This window comes from Rhinolophus ferrumequinum, chromosome 16 (assembly GCF_004115265.2).
Source record: "Rhinolophus ferrumequinum isolate MPI-CBG mRhiFer1 chromosome 16, mRhiFer1_v1.p, whole genome shotgun sequence".
Taxonomy (NCBI): domain Eukaryota; kingdom Metazoa; phylum Chordata; class Mammalia; order Chiroptera; family Rhinolophidae; genus Rhinolophus; species Rhinolophus ferrumequinum.
In genome coordinates, this window is record NC_046299.1 from 26,220,010 (window position 1) to 26,239,066 (window position 19,057).

The 19,057-nt window shown below is 45.4% G+C and overlaps 1 protein-coding gene across 3 annotated transcripts in view; it reads right to left on the bottom strand.

The window, feature by feature from the left end:
- Nucleotides 1-19,057, bottom strand: part of HOGA1 (4-hydroxy-2-oxoglutarate aldolase 1) — a 28,485-nt gene that overhangs the window by 939 nt on the left and 8,489 nt on the right. Inside the window, exons 1-6 of one of the 3 annotated variants that reach the window (XM_033131013.1) lie at nucleotides 10,476-10,674; nucleotides 9,904-10,032; nucleotides 9,569-9,696; nucleotides 8,978-9,112; nucleotides 8,629-8,725; nucleotides 6,455-6,588 (exon numbers count right to left, since the gene is read on the bottom strand). In XM_033131013.1, coding sequence (XP_032986904.1) covers nucleotides 6,455-6,588; nucleotides 8,629-8,725; nucleotides 8,978-9,112; nucleotides 9,569-9,696; nucleotides 9,904-10,032; nucleotides 10,476-10,563 — 711 coding nt within the window. In that variant the 5' untranslated portion in view covers nucleotides 10,564-10,674. Of the gene's footprint in view, nucleotides 1-5,187; nucleotides 6,180-6,454; nucleotides 6,589-8,628; nucleotides 8,726-8,977; nucleotides 9,113-9,568; nucleotides 9,697-9,903; nucleotides 10,033-10,475; nucleotides 10,675-19,057 lie in introns of those variants that run through there. The other 2 variants (XM_033131012.1, XM_033131011.1) reach the window with 2 other exon arrangements.

Sequence of the window (19,057 nt, forward strand, 5' to 3'; positions counted from 1 at the left end):
AGAAGAGCCTGGAGAATCCCTGCACAGATACACCTGAGACCCAGACATGTGTCATTTTCAGAAAGTTGGGGTTCTCATTCTCCTCCTTGGTAAAGTAACTACCAAATCTCTAATACCCAAGGTAGATTAGGATCCAGACTGGGAGACCAGAAGGTAGGCTGGCAAAGAGAACACAATGCCAAAACCTCAAATTAAGAAAGGAAGACGCCTCCTTTGGTTTTAAGAGAAAAATCTACCCCATGTGGAAGACAGTGGCATTCAGTCCTCAATCGGGGGTTGGAGAAGGCTGTAACCCTGCAGGTGGGGGCTCTGGGACATCACAGGTCTGCAGCCCAGTTCCCTGGAACGTGACCCAGGGCACAGCAGGCCTGGGAAGTCAGGCACAGCCCAGACCTCTGCCAGCCCTGCAGCCCACCCATGGCTCTCTGACCCTAACTCTAAATGCTCTCTCCGAAAAACAGTGCCTCATTGCCCAAAGAAGTTTCATTGTATACAGCCTTGTATCATGAACTTACTAGCTCTGAGCAAGTTCTTTTGCCTAAAAAATGAGGGGGCGGGACAACATGATCTCTAAAGTCTTTTCCATTGTCATGAGGGACCTAAAAAGGCTATTGTCATCATTTAAAACCATGCATGGAGTTTTACAGAAAATGAAGCATCAAGTTTCTTTGCTTTTAGCATAGCAACTGGTTATGCTGATCAGAAGTGTTAGAAGAATCTTTGACTCCCTAAAAACTAGGAAAGTAATAATTACTTAATAAAGTTTTATTTGGAGGGAAGGTAAAACCTTAGAAGTATGGGCTTCATGAAAGGTAAAAATAATTAAAAATTGAAAAGAAAAAAAAAGGTTGTTTGGAATAAAAACGTTGGGAAGCTGATGAATGGTTGACGAATAACTAACTATTCACCACTAGAGGCCAGTCGGCGTCAGCAAGCCTCCCAGGCCTGGCCCCAGCCAGCCGTGGTGTTCTAATAACCTGAGCATTTCACCCAAAACCTGAGTCAGGGGGGAAAGACCTAGGAGAGAGCATGGACACAGGAAGTACCTAGAGAAAAGCTTTCTCCCATCATAATGCCTGAAGATCTCTGATCTGCCCCTCTTCCGACGCTGAGAAAGGAATGAATGCTTTGGCGGTAAAAACCACGGAAAGTCCTAAATATAGCAGGGGCAGAAGGCTGGCTGGGCGGGAAGGTAAAGGAAGGACACTGTGTTCAAGCAGGGCAGGGAAAGAGGGTGACATCAAGCTGCTCTTGGGGTGGCTGAGCCTACAGTCCAGGCAGCAAAAAGATGTTCCAGGAATTCCTGAGTGTGTGCCCAGAGCTGGCACAGGAGGGGGCACAGAGTGAAGGGTAAGACAGGATGACAGAGAATTGGATGGCAGCAAACATCCTCTCTTCCCAAGGGGCAGCCCAAGCTGCTTCATCCGTAAAATGAGGTTATAGCAACACCTAACCCATGTTACAAGAATTGGATAAGGAAAAGGCCACTATTAGACTAGACCCCAGAGCCCTGGCAGATCTTCCTCTTCCAGTCCCGGTGGTATGCAGGTTCTGGAACCTTCTCTCTTGCAGGTGGATGGGGATGGGAGCATCCTATCCGGGGAGAACCTTCACATCCAGGGAGACTCATGCTTGCCTCCTCAGCTGTCCTTTTTCTAAGTCTGAGTTAATCTGCCCCTTTGAGGTAAAGACATAAACTGTGAAGGAGATCTGCAGCCCTCCCGCCATTTTACCCAAACACGAAGCATTGCCTAGCTCAGTCTGGGACCATGATCGCAGATGCAAAACCTAAGGAGATGCCAAAAACCTCAGTCATCAAGTAAATAGTTAATGTTTTCTAAAAAGTCAATACCAATGCAAAAATACCCATAATGAACAAAGTATCAAAGTTTTAAATAAAAACAGAATCCCACAGAGCCATGCCCTGCCATATTGTAGTCTGAAGCAAAGTAATATGTAAGTAAGGCGATAAGACCCCTCTATACATGTTTTGTGTAGTTTTTTAATGGTTAATTTTTGTTTCTAGAAGTAGTCTGGGGAAAACTGTTTTGATAAGTTTGCTTCTATTCAAACCAAGGAAGTAAAATTATAATATACTATGTTTTTGGTATAGGTAAAATATTTAAAAATCATGCTGTGAGTTTTAATATGCCTACTGTGAAATTTTTAAATAGTTTTTTCAACTACTTTAATATTCTGGGGGCGGTGCGTTTGTGTGTGGGGTGGGGGGGATCACCATTTAGAAAACTAGTTAGAGCTTCTACTTCCAAGAAAATGGAATAGATGTACTTTTCCCTAGTCTTAGTATAAGTACAACTAAAAAATGGACATTATATAAAAACAAACATAAGAAGAGTCTGAAAAGTAGAGAGGAAGACTGAGTGCAGACCTCAGGACAACACAGTGGTGGGTTAACTGGCCCAGACTTGGAGATGGAGGAGCCAGCGGCCCTGAAATGCCAATGGGCACAGACAGTAAAAGCCCCAACAAAAGTCCGTTCTTTTCAGCTAAGGACCAGGAAAGGGGCAGCCTAGCAAGAGTGAAAACTTTTAAACAACCACCATTCTACTCCAGCCAAACCCCACCAAAAAAACTGTGCCCCACTCCAGGCCAGCAAGGCTGAACAAGCAAGAGTGAACTAGCAAGAGTGAAAACTTTTAGACAACAACCACTCTACTCCAGCCAAACCCCACCGAAAAAGCTGTCCCCCTCCCCACCAGGCCAGCAAGGCCAGAACTTCTACCCTCCAACTCAGCAATAGACAGAAGTTCTCCCCATCTACCAGGGATGGTGTCAGAAGAGGCCTAGTGAGGAGAGTCACAACTTTCACCACTGCCCACCCTTAAGGAGGCCATCCCCACTTACTGCCACGAGGGAGCAGTAAGGAGACTCTCTTCCCCTTTCCAGCCATGAAGATAGTCAGCTGAGGCCTAGTACAGAGCTGTATTTTTGTTTAAAACACCCCAAAAAGAAATCTCCAGGTCCAGATGGCTTTACTGGAGAATTCCAAGAAATGTGGAAAGAAGGTTTAATACCAATCCTCTTCCAGAAAATAGAAGAGGAGGGAACACTTCCCAATTGATGTATGAAGCTATTTTTACCCTCATACCAAAATTAGACTAAGGCAGTACCAAAAAAAAAAAAAAGACAACAACAAACCAATATCCCTCATGAAGATAGACAGAAAAATTCTTAATAAAATGTAAACAAATGAAATTCAGCAATATATAAAAAGAGTGACCGTGTTTCCCCGAAAATAAGACCTAACCGGAAAAGAAGCCCTAGCATGATTTTTCAGGATGACATCCCCCGAATATAAGCCCTAATGCATCTTTTGGAGCAAAAATTAATATAAGACCCGGTCTTATTTTTGGGGAAACACAGTATACACCATGACTAAGAGGGATTTATTCCAGAGGTGCAAGTCTGGCCTAATATTTGAAAATTATTAATGTAACCCTCCATATTAACAGGCTAAAAAGGAAAAAAAAATCTCATGATTCTATCAATCAGTGCAGAAAAACATCCGACAAAATTCAACACCCATTCAGGATTTTTAAAAAAGCTCTCTGAAAACAAGAATAGAGGGGGAACATCCTCAACTTGATAGAGAGCATCTATAGAAACCTGCAGCTAACATTACAGTTAATGGTGAAAGGCTGATTGTCTTCCCTTAAGATCAGGAACAAGGCAAGGATGTCCACTGTCACCACTCTTATTCAACATCGTGCAGGAAGTTCTAGTCAGTGCAATCAGGCAAGAAAGGAACTAAAAGACATACAGATCAGAAAAGAAGAAACAGAACTTCCCCTAGGTGTAGATGATGTGATTGTCTATGTAGAAAATCCCAAGGAATCTACCAAACACTCCTAGAATTAATAAATGGGTTCAGCAAAGTCATGACATACAAGATAAACATGCAAAAATCAATTGTGTTTCTATATACTACCAATAAACATAGTGAAATTAAAAATACAATAATATTTATAATCACTAAAAAAATATGAGCCACTTAGGTGTAAATCTCTCAAAACAAAACTACAGGATTTGTTTGCCAAAAACTACAAAATGCTGATGAAATAAATTTAAAAAGGCATACATAAAAGGAGAGACATACCATATTCAAGCATTTGAAGACAACATAGTAAAAATATCAATTGTCCCCTAATGGTGTACAGGTTTAACATAATTCCTATAAAAATCCCAGCAAGAGTATTTGTAGATATAGACAAGATTATTCTAAAATTTATGTGGAAAGGCAAAGGAATTAGATTCACTAAAACAACATTGAAAAAAAGAACAAAGTGAAAAAAATCAGTCTTCCTGACTTTAGATTTATGATATACTGACAGTAATCAAGTCTGTGTGGTATTGCAGAGAGATGGATCAATGGAAAGAATAGAGAATCCAGAAATAGACCCACACAAATATGCCCAACTGATTTTTGACAAAGGTACAACAGTAATTCAATGGAAGAAAGATCATCTTTTCAACAAATGCTGCTGGAGCAAGGGGATAGCTACAGGGGGAAAAAACAACAACCTTGATCTATGTCTCACACTTTATACAAAAATTAACTAAAAATGGGTCACAGACTTGTAAAATACAAAATTACAAAACTTTTAGGAAAAACATAGGAGAAAATCTTCACAATCTAGTACTAGGCAAAGCATTCTTAGACTTTACATGAAAAGCATAAACAAAAGAAAATATTGATAAAGTGGACTTTAGCAAAATTTAACTTTTGCTCTGAAAAAGACATATTAAGAGATTGACGAGGCAAGCTACAAACTGGGAGAAAATATTTGCAAACCACATTATCTGACAAAGGACTACTATCTAGAAGATATAACAAACTTCTAAAACGCAACAGCAAAAAACAAATACTCCAATTAGAAAATGGACAAGAGACATAAATAGACATTTCATCTAAGAGCATATACAGATGGAAAATAAACACATGAAAAGATGTTCAATAGCATTAGCCATAAGAGACATGTAACTTAAAATCACAAGGAAATGTGACTATGCATCTATAAGAATGGCTAAAATAAAAAATAGTCATAATATGAAATGCTGGTGAAGATGCAGAGAAACTGGACCACTCATGCATTTACACCGATGTAAATGTAAAATGGTATAGCCACTCAGGAAAATAGTTTGGCAGTTTCTTTAAAAACTAAATATGTGACCATCATATGACCCAGCAATTATGTATTTATTTATATCAGAAAAATGAAGACTTACGGTCACACAAAAACATGTACATGCATGTTCGTAGCAGCTTTTAATAGTCAAAACTGGAAACAACCATCTGTCCTTTAAGAGGTGAATGGTTAAATAAACTGTGGTATAACTGTATCGTGAAATACTACTCAATTACTACTCACAAGGAACCAACTATTGATACACACAACACCCGGATGAATCTCCATAAAATTATGCTGAGTGAGAAAAGCCAATCTCAAAAGGTTATAGACTATATGATTTCATTTATATAACAGTCTTGAACTGACAAAATTATAAAAATGACAAACTTATTTGTGGTTGCCATAGGTTAAAGAGGGGGTGGGGGCAGGAGGCAAGTACGTGTGGCTATAAAAGTGTAACATGAGGGATCTTTGTGGTGATGGAAATATTTTATATCTTGACTATATCAAAGTCAAAATCCTGGTTGTGGTATTGTTACCGCTGGGGGAAATTGGATAATGGGTACATGGGATCTCTCTGTATTATTTCTTACAATTTCATGTGACTCTACAATGATCTCAAAATTAAATGTTTAATTTAAAATATACATAAAAAGGTGTCTACAAATATAGGGACACACCTTTTTCTTTCTGCCTCAAACGCCAATATGGCTCTGCACAGCATTGCTTAGCACTTAAAGGCATTCCATCCTGACTCTTCTCCATAACTTGCCCAACGCAGAATTGAGGTACCTGGTCTGACTGCAGAATAGATTATTTGAAGACAGAAGTCTCCTGGGAAATCTGGGCTCTGAATACCTCCAGCTTTCCAACTTCTTTCTTCTCAATCATTCTGTTTTTCAGGATCTGGCCACTCAAAAAGCTGGTCTAAAAGTCCATGGTCCCTCTGTCTAGGCAGTGCATCTCTAAGTAAGGTCCCAGGATGACTTATGTCACAATGACTGTGGCTGTCTGTCTCAATGCATATTCCTGGGCCAAAAGGATTATAATTGTAACTTGCTCCCTAAATGAATTCTAATGCACACTTAAGTTTGAGAACCAATGGGGCTCAACTTTGTCTGAAGTCAAGAATTTCTGGGGGCACGTAAGGAGTTCCCACCCTGGAATGTTCTCTAAAAGGATATTCTGAAAGGGAAGAGACTGAATGGGGAGCCTTGTGCCCGCCCTAGCTTCTGCCCCAATGAGGACAGATTGTTGCCCCCGCCCCCCACCTCTGCCCTTTGCTGCCATTGCTGGGAGCTCACCGCAGTGTTTGGCTCAATGAGGCGGAGCTGTAGCTTCTGGGCTTCTTCCCATTGCCCTGTGAGGCAGAGTCGCTCCAGCTGGCACACCTGAGCCCCCAGGACATTGGCCAGGGCACACACGCCCCCCACAGCTCCTGCCCCAGAGTAAGATGCAGAATGTCAGCCAAAGCCTCCTCTTACAGAGAATTACAAACTCTGGTCCCCGGCACCCCTTTGTTCTGGGGAGCTAGGATGTGGGTTTCTATGCCACTGGCTGGCCATGTCAAAGGCATGCTTTGTGAGTCCACAGAGTACAGAGAGAAAAGCTGCCAGTATGTCTGAAGTAGAACCCTGCATGCTGAGGGGCAGCAAGCAGAGACTGAAGGCTAATTTAAGGACAGTTCCTTCCCTGCACTCTCTCCACCCATCCCCCCCCCCAAAGTAGCGTCCCAACTGCCAGCTGACACCTTCACATTCCTCCACTAGCCCCCTGACTCACCAGTCCTAAAAGGGATGGGGGTGGATGGGAAGCCTTTGCTCTTCTGAAATCATATTCCCCCCAGTGAATTCAGCCTGAGACAGCGCCACGTGGGGGTAAGGTGGGGAGTGGAAAGTGCTCTGGACACAGTCAGGAGATGTGACATTTCCTTTCATTGGCTGCATGAACGTGGACAAGTCATAGACCCTTCCGGTCCTCTTTGTTCTCATCTGGGCAATGAAAATGGGCTGTCTGTGATCTCAAAGGGCTCTGCCACTTCTGCCAGCCTGTGAGTGTGATGCCAAGACTAGTTAGGAAGGTCCCTGTCATGCGGGGTCTCAGCTCCTGCTCCCCACACAAGAACACAGGACACGGTGAGGCCAAAAAGGAACACTCATGGAGCCGTAGACAGGGGAGTCATACCACTATAGTCTCGCTGGCGGCAGGGTTGGAGACACAGGCAGCAGGAGCCACACGATTCGCAATCTGCCATCTGCTTCTCTGCCAACCAACCAACCCACTTGCTACCTGCAATCCCCCCTTGCTAGCTCAGCCACAGCAGTTATATCAGTGACCAATGGCTAACCGGTTACAGCTGACGGCCAACTAGTCACAGCTGATGGCCATCTACTACTTGAGCCAGCACCTTTCCACGTGAGGCTGAGAGCCTGGAAACTGCTCTCTGGGACTGTGTTCCCTCACTCCCTGAGCAAAGTGGTCTCAAGGGTGGAGAGAGCAGGCAATTTGGAATGAGCTGATATAGCTGCCATTTACTGAATAGCTACTGTGTACTAAGCATTATGGCAGACAGGGGGCCAATGCGGTTTAATCCTGACACCACCTCTCTGCTTTTTTGAGTAGAATCTCAGGCCTAGAGAGGTTGAGTACTTTGCCCAGTGATACTCAGTGAATAAACAGCGGAGCTGAGATTCCAGCTCAGTTCCCCCAGGTATCCAGAGCCTGTGCTTTTCCCATCTACCCTCAGGAATGAGGCATAAATGGGCCCCCTGCACTTAAGAGACTGAGGTGAGATGTGCAAGGACCTAGGCAACATGCCAAAGTCTGCAAAGACCAGAGAGAACAGGATTGCCCCTAATAGCATGGGAAAAGCAACTCAAATCTGTACTCGCTGGGGCTTCAGCTGAAGGAGCAGATGCTTCCCTTCCCCTCCCTGCCCTTCCCAGGCTCAAATCCAACCTGATCCCAAGGACCTTGACTACAAACAGACAATGACAACATTCCTAGGATCCTGGACTGGAACAGAATCTGATCAGGCACCAGAAAAAGACCCCTGGCCCCACCCTGCAGGCCTGACCATTCATTCTGGCCTGGGACCAGGGGGAGAGGAAAATGGGCTCCTGACTAGAAGGGAGAGCCCCAAACCTCTGCTCTCAGAAGATGATTTACAAGGTGAGATTAGAGGAGCTAAATTTGTCACCTAAGCAGGGAACTTTGGACTTAGAGTAAATTGTAGGCATCCCTACAACAGGCCAGGGATTGTACACGGCCACCCTCCTCCACCCAGCAGGGGCACTCACAAGCACGCACTGTTCAGACAAGCAAGCGGTGTGCTGGACTTCCGAGGTTTGGGAGCAGGCAGGCTGGCCCAGGCCCTCTGCAGACCCAGCCCCAGCCCTCACAGTCTCTCCCAGCAGACCCCAGCTGCCTGCTTGTATCTGGGTCACCCATCACAGTATGAATCCTGCGGGGGGCCTACCCACGGCGTAGCTGGCTAGCAGGAAGCCAGCCGATCCAGCCAACACCTGGAAATCCTGCCTCCTGGTCTTGTGAACCATCAGCCCGATTCTGGTCACCTGCAACAGCAAACCAGGTGTGAGTGGGGCCCAGACCCTCAGGCCCTCCCAGGTGGCGGCTGGGCCAGTCTGAGCAAATGAGAGCCCAGGCCCCACAGAGGGGCTCCAAAATTCAGACGAAACCCTGGAAAATCCACACGCCACAGAGAACCCGAACAGGAGCCCAGAACTGAACCGGGTCCCAGCGCTGTCCTGAAGTTGGTAGCAAAACAGGAGGAGAAGGTGCCTCAGCCAGGGGCTGCTGTCACTCACATCACCACCACTGTCCTTGATGCCGACGATATTCGGGTGCTGGGAAAGAATGACCGCTGTGTCTACAGGCAGGTCCAGCCCCGTGTTGGCTGGGACACTGTACAGCACCACAGGAATTGGAGAGAGGTCGGCGACCTGAGGGACACAGAGAGGAGGGGGGAGGGCAGCTGCCCAGGCCCGCGGAGCCTGAGGCACAGCTCACCACCAACAGGTCTGGGCCTGGGCTCCCTGGACAGGCCCACCTCCTGGACTAGAAGTCACAGGGCTACGTGCTGCTTGTAAGCAGTAATAGTGGGCAGTACTTAGTGAGTGCTTTCTATGTCCCAAGTCCTTTCTGTTTTGATCTAATTTACTCCTCACAACCACCCTACGAGGAAGATAGCTCTTTTGAGAGGGGAGGAAACAGCGACACAGAGTGGTTAGGGCCATCACCCAATGTCACACAGCTGGTCCATGGTGGCATCTCTCCCCCTCCCAGGCTCGCCACTCCATGCCCAGCTTCTCTGTCTCCTCTCCCCAGGTGGAGTCTCCCGCTCACCCAGCCTCCTCTCGGGCCCAGGCCTCAAGCCCACGCCCACCCCTCACACCCACCTTGGTGTAGTGGTGGATGAGGGCAGCACTGCTCATTTGGCCACGATAGTAGGAAGGGGTCACCACCAGGGCAGCATCAGCCCCCACCTGGGCCATGCTCACGGTCATCTCCACTGTGGCTTGAGTAGCTGCAGAAGGAAAGAGAGAGTCTCCCCTACAGGCCGTGGAGAATGAGAGCAGGACGGAGAAGGGCTGGGCCAGGACTCTGGGGCAAGCAAAGGGTGCAAAGGAGACAGAAATAGTCAACTGAACCCAGCCTCAGGGCCGAAGAGCCCCACCCCAGCCACCCCCAGCCCCTCCAGCTGCCCCCAGGGCCCAGGGCGTTAGAGCCTCACACTCGCAGCCGGCACCAGCTAGCAGGAGCTTGTCCTTGGGTATGGCCTGACGCGCACGGCTCACCACCTCCAGGCGCTCACTGCTGCTCAGGAAGGGGAACTCACCATTGGAGCCCTGGACCAAAAAGCCTGCAAGAGAGGCCACATCACAGCCAGCCTGAGGCCTCCCCATCCTCTTACAGCCGGGACATTGTGTTATACTCACCCCGGTTCCTACCTCCCCGACACCAAGGCTCTACGCACATTTCCTTCCCATGCTTGTTCTGATGCAGCCAGAATGCTTTACCCAGTTGCAATGACATTGTTCACACCGTTTTTCTTTGTTTTGAACTGTTTTAGCCATACCCCAAAGAACGGATAATAATATAATCCACGTGCGTGTGTCCAGCAGCCCTGGCAACCCTCCCCGGGTCACCTTCCTCTTCCTCCTCTTGCTGTCATGACTCAGGTGTTATTGTTCCCATCATATCTTCATACCCCTTAGGACATATATATCGATCCATAAACAAGATATTATATAATACGGTTTTTTCCATTTTAAGCTTTATAGAAATGGAATCAAACTTACATACCTTCCACACTTTGCCATTTTTGTCCAACATTGTGTTTTGATGTTTTGAGCTTCGTCCATAGCAGGACGGGTAGCTCTGATTCATTCATTTTTCACAGCTTTATAATAGTCTGCCGTGAGCTTAGACCACAATTTACTTTTACTTTTCTTTCTCCCTCTGAGGACGTTTATTTGTTTTTAAGATTTTTATTGGGGAAGAGGAACAGTGTGTATTTCCAGGACTTTATTGGGTAACAGTGTGTTTTTCCCAGGACCCATCAGCTCCAAGTCAAGTTGCTGTCCCTTCAATCCTAGTTGCGGAGGGCGCAGCTCAGCTCCAAGTCCAGGAGCTGTTTTCTATCTTCAGTTGCAGGGGGCGCAGCCCACCATCCCCTGTGGGAAGTGAACCAGCAACCTTGTTGTTGACAGCGCGCGCTCTAACCAGCTGAGCCATCCGGCCGCCCCTCAACAGCTCAGCGGCAGCTCAGCCCAAGTTGTTGTCCTTCAGTCTAGCTGTGGAGGGCGCAGCTCACCAGCCCACGTGGGAATCGAACTGGCAACCCTGTTGCTCAGAGCTCGCGCTCTAACCAACTGAGCCATCCGGCCACCCCTCTCTGAGGACACATTTAGAATGTTTACTTTTGTTTTGCTATTACAAACAATGCTGAAACAAACATTTTCTGTAACGTCTTCTGTGCCCAGGTCTAAGCGTGTCCCTACAGTTTACTTAGGTGTGTGACTGCCAAGTCAGTACGTGTCCCTGCACGTGCCAAACGTCTCTCTAATTAGCCAGTTCATACCCCATCGGCAAATAGAAGAGTGCGTCAGTGCTCATCCACTGGGGGTTGACAGCATTAATTTTTGCCAATTTTCTGGGTGGAAAGTGACACCTCATTATTTTATTCTGCATTTTTCCTGTTTCATCTATCCTTGGAATGGCTTCTAACATTACCAGTTAAAGCATCAACCCTTTTATATTCACGCGTGACCAGCAGAATTGATGCTCTTCAATTGAATCTGAAGGCCGTGTTAGTAAAGTCATTTTCCTCTCAGCTTTTTTTAACCTTCTCTTTCCTTTCTTTCTCCTCTCTACCCCATTCTACTCCAAAAATATTTTTCTTCAATAGTTGACAAATACAGCATACAATACAAGATTATTAATAAACAGAAAAGTGTTTGGGAGGAAGGAAAGAAAATAAAGCCGGGAAGGGTACTGATTTCAAAATTCCTGTCATCTGGTTGTGAGTGATGGGCCATGAATTTGATTTGGAGCTTCCTTACAGTCAAAGCTAAAAGGGAAACATGGTCAGCCGACAGATATGTAGAACTCCAGATAAAAGCGAGGCAGCTGCCCTGGAGAAATACAGTTTCCTGGCACTGGGACCAAGAGAAATTGTTCCCGTGAGTCATCCTTCAGGGGACACAGTGTGATGTAGAGTCAACTTTATACCACAAACCTTTTCCCACGCTGTTTACTACATCATTAGATTCCACTGAGTACATTGCCAGAATAGCTCACTGGATACTTAGCTTTTCTCTCTCTCTCTCTTTTCAGTTTTTTGCTTTGCTAACATTGCAGGGAACATCTTGAGGCAAATAGCTTTTGGCTTCTGTTGGATTGCTTCCTCAGGAGCAACTCCTCCGTGACAGGCTTGGAGCCGATGGTAGGAGCTCCTTATGTCTTGCTACATATGGCCCCAGTGCTTTCCCAGTGGGTCATCTCCATTCGCAGATCTGCCAACCCTGGAGAGGGCTCCAGTCCAGCCACGATTGGACCAGCACCCTCTGATTTAGAAATCAAAGATTTAGAGATCAAGCTTTTGCTGCTCCCTCTATTCAAATGCCAAAGACATTTCCTTCCCCAACCCTGCCTGCTACCCCTCCTCGAAGGGGGCTGGGGCAGGTTCTTGCTCCAGCTACTTCTTCAGCCACAGGCACTCACTTTCAAGTCCCCCTTCATTCTGATGGTCAGTTGCAGAGGTCTCTGGGCGCCACAGGTGGACCTGGCCTAAACAGCAAGGACAGCTGGTCTTGCACTCTGTGGGGTGAAGCAGACCCATCCTCAAGACGCCTAGAGGCCTCTCCCTTGTCCCATTTAAGGAAACATCTGACCCAGGCCTGACTCCCAAGGAGGAGAAATGCCAGTTTGGGGAAGAGGGAGTGTGATAGAGTTGGAGAAGCACTGGACCCAAGTCACCTCTGGCTGTTGAGCCAATCACATCATGTCTCTGAGTCTCCATTTCCTTTTCTATGGGATGACAATAAAATCATTTCAATTCTACCTTATAGGGCTGTCTTAAAGGCACGAAGAACAAAATGTACAGAAAGCACTTTGAAATCTGTGAATTGATGCCACCAAGAGCCCCCTCCTTGTCCTTGGTTAGATGTCCAGTTTCAGGCCTGATGTCCTTCTGCTGGTGTCGAGAGAAGACTAGAGGAGAGGAAAAGGCCAGGGTCCCGGATGAGTCAGGAGGGAGGAAAGTGAGTGCTAGAGAAGCAGGGCAATAGAATGGTCAGATACGTAGGCTCTGAACCCAGAGGCGCCTGGGTTTAACTCGTAGTGTGGCCCCCTCACCACCTAAGAGATCTTGGGCAAATGGCTTAATGAAACCTCAGCTTCATCAAATGAAAAATGGGGATAATATTAGTACTTTCCTTAAAGAATGTTGTGAAGCTTAAATGACATAGTAATTGTAAAGTAAAGTAATTGCTTAGAATAGAACCTGGCACTCAGTAAGTGTTAGCTGTAATTATTATGGAACCAGGAGAAAGGGCTCAAGGCTTACATCAGGAGGGTGGCAGCTTTCAGTTTGAGGAGGAGGATGGCTGATGTGGGAGGGAGGCTGCACTCTGCCCTCTCAGGCCCCTTCCAGCTGTAAAATGAAGAGGATCATTTTGAGAGCTTTTCTCCCTTGGTTACACTGTCTGTTCTGAGGAGCCAGAGTGGCCTGAGATGGGGAGCGGGTGTTTGGGGCGGGGATGTACAAGCAACCTGGCCATTTACTGTGGCCAAAAGGAATCACAGTCTCTCTTACTGTCAAGCCCCTCGGCTTATCATCATTGGCCCCTCCTCTGAGAAGCCCTTCTGGAATGCCTCCCCTGGACATCTCTCCTCTGAACTTCTATTACCTGTTCCTTGCCCTTCTCTCTTTCCTACTTAAAAATGCACAGAGGAGGGGGACAACCAAGATGGCCCAGTAGGTAAACGCTGTGCTCACCTTCTCTCACAACCACATCACAATTACAACTAATCTACAAAACAACCATTATTGAGAATCGCCTAAAATCAGCTGAACTTAAGCCTTTCAACTAAGGACGTGCAGAAGCCACTTCCAGACTGATAGGAGGGGCAGAGACGTGGAACGGGGTGGTCCCACACCTGCGTGTGACCATTAAAGATCGGGAGGGATATTTTGGCTGTGGGGGTTCCCCCCACTTCCCAGAGGAGCAAGAGACCTCAGCCCCACCCCAGCCCAGGGTTCCAGTGCCGAGGAGAGAAGCCCCCATAATTTTTGGTTGTGAAAACCAGCGGCGATTGTGACTGAGTGAGACAGTGCAGCTGCATTCACAGGCGCTCCTCTTAAAGGGATTGTGCACAGACTTACTCACCAAAAGAATCACTTGCTCAGAGCTCCAGCCCTGAGGCAGCAGCTGGAAAGGTGGAACAGATATAGGGTAGGGAATTGAGTTGTCTGGCTTGGGACGGGGGCTGGAGAGGTGGCTTTCTCCTGGACGGGGGAGCTGCTGGAGGCCATTTGTGGGGACAGAGTCCCAGAGAGCAGTTTCCTGGCTCTCGACCTCACGTGGAAAGGTGCTGGCTCGGTTATTAGATGGCTATCAGCTATTACCAGTTAGCCATTAGCTACTAATATAACTGTTGTGGCTACGCTACGGGGTTGGTTGGTTGGTTGGTTGGTTGGTTGGTTGGTTGGTTGGTTGGCAGAGAAGCAGACGGCAGATTGCGGCTAGCAAGGGGATTGTGGATTGCAGATCGAGTTGATCCTACTTCCTGTTCAGGAAGACCTCTCATTGGGGTACTGGCAGATGTTTGCTTTTGTTTCTTGACAAGCCACCATTGGGAATATAGTGGCATGACTCCCCTATCTACGGCTCTGTTGTTGTTCCTTTTTGACCTAGCCACATCCTGCATTCTTTTGCGGGGAGCAGGAGCTGAGTCCCTGCATTACACCATTGTTTCTTTGCTGAGCCCTCCCCCTCCCCCATATACAGACAAAAGAGGCAGCCACAACTGAATCTCTCCTGTTCATTCGCCCCGCCCTGGCGATTCGAAACCTGGCCCCACCCAAATTTTGGGTACACCCATGCCACTTCCAGTGGCTTTTTTGTGCAGACCACCTGCCTTGGCTCAAGCTGCAGACTTTCCTAGGGTCTATCAAATGTTTGCTGAACCCAGACAAGTAGCATCTGACTTGAATATGTCCTGTACTTCTGGCTGAGCATCTCTAAGCAAGGCAATAGTGGCAGCCAGCCTTGGTTTGCAGCTTGGCCTCTCAAGGTGTTTCCAAGAACAGCATGGGCAGCAGCCATCTACAGATTTCTTTGTGGCTCCTGCTGGGTGGCCCCAAGTGGGGCATGGGCTGTGGCTGAACTTGACCTATAGCAGACCCCCTCCAAGCTGACGCCCCCAGTGGCCAGCTTCAAAACAAGCTGGAGCATCACCCAGCTGCCTCCAAGTACAACACACACAAGGGGTGGATTGGGCAGGCGCCAGAGTCCTGCTGAGGGAGATCCTGCTCCGTAGGATCAGCCCTTGCACAACAACTTTTCCACTGTCGGCAAGGCCAGTCCTCACCACCAGTGAGGTCAGTCCCTCACAGTGATGTGCAATTATCAACCAAGGCTCAACTACAAAAGGACGGCACACACAACCCACACAAGGGACACACCTGGAATGTGTGGCTCAGGTGACCAGAAAGACTGGGCCACTGAACCCCACAGCACACCTACTACATAAGGCCACTCTTCTAAGACCGGAAGATATAGCAGCCCTACCTAATACATAGAAACAAACACAGGGAGGCAGCCAAAGTGGGGAGACAAAGAAACATGTCCCGAATAAAAGAACAGAACAAAGCTCCAGAAAAAGAAATAAGCGAAATGGAGACAAGCAATCTATCAGACGCAGAGTTCCAAACACTGGTTAAAAGAATGCTCAGTGATCTCAGGGAGAACTTCAGCAGAGAGGTAGGAAGCATAAAAATGGAGATGGAAAACATGAAAAAGAACCAGTCAGAAATAAAGGGTACAATAACAGAAATGAAGAATATATTACAGAAAATCAACAGTAGATTAGGTGAAGCAGAGGATCTAACCAGTGATGTAGAAGATAAGGTAGCAGAAAACACCCAACCAGAACAGCAAAAAGAAAAAAGAATACAAAAAATTGAGGAAAGTTTAAGGGGCCTCCGGGACAATATCAAGTGTACTAACATTCTCATTATAGGAGTACCAGAAGGAGAAGAGAGAGAGCAAGGAATTGAAAACCTATTTGAAGAAATGATGACAGAAAACTTCCTTAAGCTGGTGAAAGAAATAGACATACACACCCAGAAAGCACAGAGAGTCCCAAACAAGATAAACCCAAAGATGCCAACACCAATTTAAAGCATAATTTTAAAAATGCCAAAGGTTAAAGACAAAGAGAGAATCTGAAAAGCAGCAAGAGAAAAAGCAATTAATTACCTACAAGGGAGCCCCCATAAGACTGGCAGCTGATTTCTCAACAGAAACTTTGCAGGCAAGAAGGGAGTGGCAGGAAATATTCCAAGTAATGAAAAGCAAAGACATACAACCAAGATTACTCTACCCAGCAAAGCTATCATTTAGAATTGAAGGACATATAAAGAGCTTCCCAGACAAGAAACAGCTGAAGGAGTTCATCACCACCAAACCAGTATTACAAGGAATCTTAGAGGGACTTCTTTAAGATGGGAGGGGGGGTAAGGATGGGTGAAAAGGGAAGGGATTAAGAAGAACAAATTAGTTGTGACACAGTAGTGATGGGTAGGAGTATAACATAAGGAATATAGTCAATAATATTGTAATAACTAGGTATAGTGCCAAATAGGTACTAGATCTATCAGGGTGATAGATGGGAACAGGGTTGGGGGAGGGTAAAAACGGTGAAGGCATTAAGCAATACAAATTGGTAGTTAATACAGTATGGGGAATATAATCAACAATGTTGTAAAGATCATGTAAGGTGCCAGATGGGCACTGGACTTATCAGGGGGATCACGTCACAGACTGTGTAGATGCTTGACCAATGCGCTGTACACCTGAAGCTGAGAATGATACTGAATGTCAACTATAACTAAATATATAGCTATATATAGTCCCGGGATGTAAAGTACAACATAGGGAAAATAGTCGATGGTATTGTAACAGCTATATAAGACGTCAGGGGGGTAGTAGCTTGGGGGGGTGTTATCACTTTAAGAGGGGTTTAAATGTCTAACTACTATGTTGCTTTGTACACTTGAAATTAATTTTTTTAAAAACTGAAAAAAAAAGTGAGGAGAAACTATACACTGAATATTTAAAAAAAAAAAAATGCACAGAGGTCCTCAGAACCCTTCAATCTCCCCCCACCCTCACCTGAGGGACCAGGCAAAATTTCTCAAATTGGCCTCTGCTGTAAAAGGAAGAAATTGGACTGGCTGGTTTCCTAAGGCCTCCTGGGCTGTAGCCTTTGGAGTCACTTTTCAGCTTTTTCTCCTACTTTTGCCTATCCCTAAATGATGCCCTTCAGCCAAACTGACTGTCAAGGCCCCCCACACATACTGCCACCTTCCTGCCTCTACACCTTTGCTCATGCTGTTCCCTTCTGCCTGGAACACCTCCTTGTTTGCAGCTCCTCAGGTGCTGCGAGAGCCACAAAGCCTCTCCTCAATTTCCCTCCCCTTCGCCCTTCACAGCATTTTGTTCTTCTTAAATAGCATTTGTACTACTTTGCCTAGAATCAGCAAGGTCAGGGATGGTGTCCTCCTCATTCCGGCCTATTCCATGACACCTTACTATGCTGTCTATTGAGGTGTGTGTTGACAATTTGTTGTATGAAAGGAAAATTGTCCCAAACCTGGTCTGGGAAGAACTTTTTCTGTGTGAGTAATTCATAACCTCCCACTGGGAATAAATGAACATTCCTGATAAAATGCTTAAACAATTTGCTGGTAAGCTTTAATGGAATTAAGCCTTGATCTGGGAAACCACTCACCCTCCCAGCTGACTCTCAGACAAGAGTCTAGAAGCTGTTAACTACTCTTCTAGTCTAAGGATGATTTCATCATTCTCTTTTCTTACAAAAACATTCTTACCAGGAGTATATACTTGAGTTGGCTGCTTAGAAGCCATTTTCCTTGTAGCACAACTACCAGGGGTGCCAAAAAAATGTACACACATTTAAAGAGATGTTACCTATGCTCAAGCAGTAGTTCGCCATAATCAGAAATGTCTGGACACTGATAGTAACCACTTTGAACACTTCTTGTAATTGCAGAAGTCAAATGTGACTTGTATCCATCTTTTGCTATCACTATATATTGAGTATTACAATTAATATAGTTTTTTCCTTTCTTAAAATGTGTATACATTTTTTTGGCACCCTCTGTATAATAAAACTTTAACATGCACTAGTAACTAAGTTGTCTGAAAACTTTTTTGATTTTTAACTTTGAACTACTTTTAACTTTAGAGAAGTTGCCAAAATAGTACAGGGGATTTCAATACATCCCTCAACCAGCACTCACTACCAAGTACATCTTACCTAACTGTAGTACAGTTATCAAAACCAGAGAATGAACCTTGGTAAAATACTAACTACAGACTATTTGGATTCTGCCAGTTTGAAACTTTTTAAAAGTAAAGATTCTGAAGTCACAATTGGCTAATCTTAAATTTTATACAAGGCATTTAGGCCTTCCAGATAAATGCATACATTTTAACAATCACTTTTAGAAGCCAAACTTCACCACTCTTGCTTTTTGTCTAATCAACCTCCAACATTTTCCAGTGTGATCGACCCCAATTAAAATTGTACTATGTGCAACAACATGGATGGACCTAGAGAACATTATGCTAAGAAAAATAAGTCAGACTGAGAAAGATAAATACCACATGATCTCACTTTTATGTATGTGGAATCTAAAGAACAGAACAAACAAGCAAACAAAATAAATAGACACAGAGGTATAGAGAAAAAACTGATGATTGCAAGATGGGAGGGGGTTGGGGGATGGGAAAAAGGTGAAGGGATTAGAAAGTATAAATTGGTAGTCACAAAATAGTCACCGGAATGTGAAATACAGTATGGGGAATATCATCAATAATATTGTATAGATTGTGTAGGGTGCCATATGGGTACTGGACTTACTGGGGGATCTTCATAGATTGTGTAGATGCCTGACCACTGCACTATACACTGGAAGCTGATGTAGAATAATATTGAATGTTACCTATAATTAAATATACACACAAACACACACACACACACATATATATTCAGAGAGTGCAAAAAAAATGTATACACATTTTAAGAAAGGAAAAACCTGTATTAAAATTGTAACACTCAATATACAACAATAA